Source organism: Rhinopithecus bieti, unplaced genomic scaffold (genome assembly GCF_001698545.2).
Source record: "Rhinopithecus bieti isolate Rb0 unplaced genomic scaffold, ASM169854v2 scaffold_55189, whole genome shotgun sequence".
Taxonomy (NCBI): domain Eukaryota; kingdom Metazoa; phylum Chordata; class Mammalia; order Primates; family Cercopithecidae; genus Rhinopithecus; species Rhinopithecus bieti.
In genome coordinates, this window is record NW_016821812.1 from 1378569 (window position 1) to 1385174 (window position 6606).

General features: G+C 49.9%; 1 protein-coding gene and 1 pseudogene across 2 annotated transcripts in view; one reads left to right on the forward strand and one right to left on the reverse strand.

Moving 5' to 3' along the window:
* The window catches only part of PARL (presenilin associated rhomboid like), a 56529-nt gene extending 55816 nt beyond the window's left edge, over window positions 1-713 (reverse strand). For both annotated transcript variants that reach the window (XM_017860635.1, XM_017860634.1), the window contains exon 1: window positions 533-713. In XM_017860635.1, the coding sequence (XP_017716124.1) occupies window positions 533-657 (125 nt within the window). In that variant the 5' untranslated portion in view covers window positions 658-713. The remainder of the gene's footprint in view (window positions 1-532) is intronic.
* A 469-nt stretch (window positions 714-1182) lies between these two features.
* Window positions 1183-4294, forward strand: LOC108521044 (40S ribosomal protein SA-like; annotated as a pseudogene).
* Window positions 4295-6606: the final 2312 nt, after the last annotated feature.

Genomic DNA, 6606 nt, shown 5'->3' on the forward strand with positions numbered 1-6606 from the left:
TCAACCGGAAACCAAATCTTCCACTGTCTCAATTCAACAGTAAAGCCTCTCCCACGACTTTGCCAGACACAAAGTGATACCCTCCCTCAGACTTCGTCCTCCCTTAGCTCACTACAAGCTAAAGAAGGCGACTGGTTGTAATGGAATATAACCGTTATAATTAGATGGAAAAAGAATAAAAACCGCCATTCTACCAGCTGTACTAACTGCTTCACTTAGAAACTGGCTCAACAGTTTTCTCTCGGGATTATGAAGTGCGGCACGCATGAACCTTCAGCTTAGTTCCCCTTCCAGTCACGTCCTTCCCAATGGGAAAGGAGAAAGCGCAGGCTCGCGGAGGGCTAGGCTAGGATGCGCAAGGGGAGCGAGAAGCGAGGACTGGAAGGAGGCGAGAGAGGAGAGAGAAGGGGCAGGTAAGGTGAAGGGGGTGAGCCGGGGGCAGCACAAGAGGCACAGACGGCCTCCGCCCCCGAGGATACACTGCCAGAGCTCAGGGACCAAGAGGCGAGAAGACCAGAGCAGCTGCCCTTACCTGTGTCCGAGCAGCCGCTGCGGGGCTAGGGCCACAGTGAGCTCCTCGCAGCTGCGGCCGTCCACCGACGCAGCCCATGCCTGGCCACAGCCCCAGCCTCTCTGCGCCCAGCCTCGCCACGCCATCTTCCCAACCTCTGCCCCACCATGGCCTGACCTTACCCACCCCAGCTGCGCAACTACTTCCGGGGCGAAGGAAACACCATAGAGCGCGAGGAGCAGTCTAGAGCGCCCCCGCGCGGCTGAGTGGCAGCGGAAGCAGCCCCGGTGCCCGGAGGAGTGGCTGGCGCCCTTCTCTACCACCGCTTCCCCTCCCACCGCTCAGTCGGCTCCCGGAGCGACCCGCGAGAGTGCCCCGGCCTCCCCTCATTTGCAGATGAGGAGGATGAGACCAGAGCGAAGAGGGACAACTGACATTTTTTTTTTTGAGTAAGGGCACATACCAGGCGCTTTCCCTAAGATCGCATTTAATCGTTACAGCACTGCTAGAGGCAGATGTCATCACTGTTTCACTTTGCCTCAGGTCAGAGGGGACAGGACTTGGCCAGAGTTGCAGGAATGGTCCCTAGAGGAACCAACGTCGCAAGCCAAGTTTTCTTAAATTACTGCTCTTTTTTTTTCTGTATTTCTAACCACTTCGTGTTATTCTGTATGCCTTTAACAAAGTCCAAGCCTATCGGGTGGGGTGGCTTGTGGGGAAAAGAAAGAGAGATCAGCCTGTTACTGTGTCTATAGAGAAGGAAGCAGACATAAGAGACTCCATTTTGTTCTGTATTTGAGATGCTGTTAAACTGTGACCCTACCCCAACCTTGTCCTTGCAAGAGACATGTGCTGTGGTGACTTAAGGTTTAAAGGCTTTTGGGCTGTGTAGGATGTGCTTTGTTAAACAAGTGCCTGAGGCAGCTTGCTGGTTAAAAAATCATCACCATTCTCTTAATCTCAACTACCCAGGGACACGTACACGGCCAAAGGTCGCCGGGACCTCTGCCTAGGAAAGCTAGGTATTGTCCAAGGTTTCTCCCCATGTGATAGTCTGGAACAATGCTGCTAAAAGGTTTATGGAGATGGTTGCATATGCATATCAAGGCACAGCATTTTCCTTTGAACTTATTCAAAGGCCAAAGGTCGCAGGGACCTCTGCCTAGGAAAGCTAAGTATTGTCCAAGGTTTCTCCCCATGTGATAGTCTGGAACAATGCTGCTAAAAGGTTTATGGAGATGTTTGCATATGCATATCAAGGCACAGCATTTTCCTTTGAACTTATTCATGTCACAGAGATCTTTATCCATATGTCTTACTGCTAATTTTCTCCCTTCGATGATCCTATTGTCCTGCCACTCCCTTATCTTTTAGATGGTAAAGAGAATTATCAATAAATACTAAGGGAACTCAGAGACCGGTGCCTGCGTGGGTCCTCTGTATGCTGAGCGCCGGTCCCCTGGGCCCGCTTTTTCTTTCTCTATACTTTGTCTCTGTGTCTCATTTCTTTTCCCAAGTCTCTCGTTCCACCTAATGAGAAACGTCCACAGGTGTGGAGGGGCAGGCCACCCCTTCAGTGGCTCACCCCTGTAATCCCAGCATTTTGGGAGGCCGAGGTGGTCGGATCACCTGAGGTCAGGAGTTCGATACCAGCCCGGCCAACATGGTGAAACCCCGTCTCTACTAAAAATACAAAAATTAGCTGGACATGGTGGCGCGTGCCTGTAATCCCAGCTGCTCAGTTGGCCGAGGCAGGAGAATTGCTTGAACCTGGGAGGCAGAGGTTGCAGTGAGCCGAGATTGTTGTGCCAGCCTGGGTAACATAGTGAGACCCTGTCTCATAAATAAATAAGTAAACACAAAAATCCAAGCCTGAAATGAAAAACAGACTTTCACTTTTTCATAATCCATCCCTAACCTACCTGTCAGTCAGCTTGATTCCCTGCCACTCCATTCCCTCCAACCCTAGCTGCAGTACTGTCATTGGCCATTACTCAAAGGCAGCATCCGAGTTCCCACTGCTGAGCATTCACGCTACCGTTCTCACCACTTGAAATACCTAACCGACTTGTCCTTCAGGTCAGCCTCAAGTGTCACCTCTTCCAGGAAGCCTTTCCCAGACTTCCACTCCGATTTAGATTCCCTTCTTTTGTACTCACATACCGCTTTATGCATATCTCTGCAATGGCACTTCATTCATTCCATAAGCACTTATTAAGCACTTATAGTGTGTCAGGTGATGTGTTAAACCTGGAGATACAATTGAGAAGACACTATATCTGACCTCATAAACATCCTATCGTATTGGGGGAGAAGGCTCTGTAGGAGTCTTGAGAGAGGGAATATAGCCCAGTTGAAGGAAGGGGCATGGGAGGCTCGGGGAGAAGGCTTCCCAGAGAAACTGAGAGAGGTCACCAAGAGAAGAGGATTGAAGTGTTCCTCAGAGAGAATAGCATTTGTGATGTCTCCCAGCACATGACTTGTTTAAAAAGCTAAAATAAATTCACGCCTTTTCCACACAACGCAGAGAGGGGCCCATATGGCATTGTTCTAGATTCCCGTTGTAACTTAAAGGGAAACTTTCACAATATCTGGAGCTTTTGATGTCCTGCAAATGAAGGAGGAGGATGTCCTTAAGTTCCTTGCAGCAGGAACCCACTTAGGTGGTACCAAGCTTGACTTCAAATGGAGTAGTATATCTGTAAGAAGAAAAGTGATGGCCAGGCGCGGTGGCTCACACCTGTAATCCCAGCACTTTGGGAGGCCAAGGCGGGCAGATCACAAGGTCAGGAGATCGAGACCATCCTGGCTAACATGATGAAACCCCGTCTCTACTAAAATACAAAATTAGCCAGGCGTGGTGGCAGGTGCCTGTAGTCCCAGCTACTGGGGAGGCTGAGGCAGGAGAATGGCATGAACCCGGGAGGCAGAGCTTGCAGTGAGCCGAGATCGCGCCACTGCACTCCAGCCTGGGCAAGAGAGCGAGACTCCGTCTCAAAAAAAAAAAAAAAAAGAAGAAGAAGAAAAGTGATGGCATCTACATCCTACATCTGAAGAGGACCTGGGAGGAGCTTCTGCTGGCAGCTCATGCCATTGCTGCCTTTAAAAACCCTGCTGATGTCAGTGTCATGTCCTGTAAGAATACTGGCCAGAGGGCTGGGCTGAAGTCTGCTGCTGCCACTGGAGCCACTCCAATTGCTGGCCACTTCACTCCTGGAACCTTCACTAACCAGATCCAGGCAGCCTGCAGGGGGAGTCAGCTTCTAGTGGTTGCTGATCCCTGGGCTGACCACCAGCCTCTCACAGAGACATTTTATATTAACCTACCTACCATTGCTCTATGTCACACAGGTTTTCCTCTGTGCAATGTGGACATTGCCATCACCTGCAACAACAAGGGAGCTCCCTCAGTGGGTCTGAAGTGGTGGATGCTGGCCCTGGAAGTTCTGCGCGTGTGTGGCACTATTTCCCGTGAACACCCGTGGGAGGTGGGAGAAGCCTGATCTCTACTTCTACAGAGATCCTGAAGAGATTGGAAAAGAGGAGCAGGCTGCTGCTGAAAAGACTGTGACCAAGAAGGAATTTTAGGGTGAATGGACAGCTCCAGCTCCTGAGTTCACTGCTACTCAGCCTGAGGTTGGAGACTGGTCCAATGGCATGCAGGTGCCCTCTGTGCCTACTCCTCAGGTCCCTACTGAAGACTGGAGTGCTCAGCCTGCCACAGAAGACTGGTCTGCAGCTCCCACAGCTCAGGCCACTGAATGGGTAGAAACAACTACTTAATGGTCTTCAACTGTTCCTGCACGGGCTCTTAAGCAACATGGAAATAACATTGATGGAAAATACACATCAGTTTCTAAAAAATAAATTTACTTTGGTTATATCAGAGGTGTTAAGTCTGGGATTTGATTTTACCCTATATGCAAGCTAAAAGATTGGATGTTGGCAAAAGACAGGAGATTCCTGGGTCAGAAACAAAACACTTTATATTACCACTGCATGTTCTCCAAGTCCCATGGTGGCAATGCCATGAGCCAGATGGGTGCTGAACATGCAGTGGATTTGCATCTCAACTGAAGAACACTGAGCCTGGAGGACCTACTGTTTAATAGTAAGTTTTTTTTTTTTTTTTTTGAGACGGAGTCTCGCTCTGTCACCCGGGCTGGAGTGCAGTGGCCGGATCTCAGCTCACTGCAAGCTCCGCCTCCCAGGTTTACGCCATTCTCCTGCCTCAGCCCCCCGAGTAGCTGGGACTACAGGCGCCCCCCCCCCCCCCCGGGCTATTTTTTTTTTTTTTTTTTTTTTTTTAGTAGAGACGGGGTTTCACCATGTTAGCCAGGATGGTCTCGATCTCCTGACCTCGTGATCCGCCCATCTCGGCCTCCCAAAGTGCTGGGATTACAGGCTTGAGCCACCGCGCCCGGCCAATAGTAAGTTTTTATAGTAAACAAGTGAACAATCTTGGAAGGTAGAGATGTTTTCCTCAAGAGCAAAGGGCAGTTGGCTTATGACCTCGGAAGAAAGATAATATCACCCTAGAGAGCACAGGCTTGTGTGCTGCCCACCGTAAAAGATTCTGATTCCATGGCAGGGCATGGGGGCTCACGCCTGCAATCCCAGTACTTCGGGAGGCCGAGGTGGGCGGATCACTTGATGCCAGGGATTCAACACCAGCCTGGCCAACATGGTAAAACCCCGTCTCCACTAAAAATAGAAAAATTAGCCAGACGTGGTGGCACATGTCTGTAATCCCAGCTACTCGGGAGGCTGAGACATGAGAATTGCTTGAACCCGGGAGGCAGATGTTGCAGTGAGCCAAGACTGTGCCACTGCACTCCAGCCTGTGGGACACAGCGAGACTTTGTTTCAAAAATAATAATAAAATAAATAAAAGATTCTGATTCAGCCAGGCATGGTGGCTCTAGGACTTTGGGAGACTGAGGTGGGTGGATCACCTGAGGTCAGGAGTTCGAGACCAGCCTGGCCAACATGGTAAAACCCCGTCTCTACTAAAAATACAAAAATTAGCTGGGTGTGGTGGTGCATGCCTGTAATCCCAGGTACCCAGGAGGTCGAGGCAGGAGAATCGCTGGAACCATGGAGGTGAAGTCTGCAGTGAGCTGAGATCACGTCATTGTACTCCAGCCTAGGCAACAGAGCAAGACTCTGTCTCAAAATAAATAAATAAAAGATTCTACTTCAGTTCAGCATTCCTCTCCTATAATGCAACCCACTAAGTGTGCAGGTACAGTCCAGCCCTCTTCATGTTGCTCCATGGGAATTGGGACTCAAGGAACCAGCACAAAAATTCTGATAGTCAGTCTGGCTAATGCTATTGTTGTGGGTAATAAATTGTCCTTCATTTCTGAACCAGGAGTCTTGTGCCAGCACCCATAAAACTAGACCAGGTTAACTTGTTAGTTTTCAAGTAGGGTAAAATATTAGACCCTTCATGGTTCTCTATAGGGATCTGTGAATTGACCATTTCAGAGGGTGAGAGCTTCTCTTAGGGGCTGACAAGAACTTGGGTGTGGCCATAGGGCTGATGGCGGAAGAGGAATGAGCTGAAAATCACTAAAGATGAGGGAGCCCAGAAACGGAGAGGTCCTGGGTGTCGACTGCATTGCTCACATGAACTTGGGGTCTTCAGGATGATGGCAGGATTTGGAATGAAATCCTAACATTTCAGTGAAGAAGAGGATGACTAGAAGGTGATTAATAGTGCTGAAGAGACGCTAGAGATAAGGGAGGCAGTTTCAGCAGAGGAGACATATGTGCTCAAGGTGGTCTTTGGGCAAGTAACCTGGAAGAATTATGAGGGCATGAGGAGGATGCTTAACTCCGGAACCCAAGGGGCCCGAGGCTGGGGTGTGCTGAATATCCTCTGCTTGCCCCTCCAGCTCACTCTCATATGCTGTTCCAGGCCACTGGAGGCTGACCTTTTTTTTTTTTTTTTTAAGATGCTCTCTCGGCTGGGCGCGGTGGCTCAAGCCTGCAATCCCAGCACTTTGGGAGGCCGAGACGGGCGGATCACGAGGTCAGGAGATCGAGACCATCCTGGCTAACACGGTGAAACCCCGTCTCTACTAAAAAAT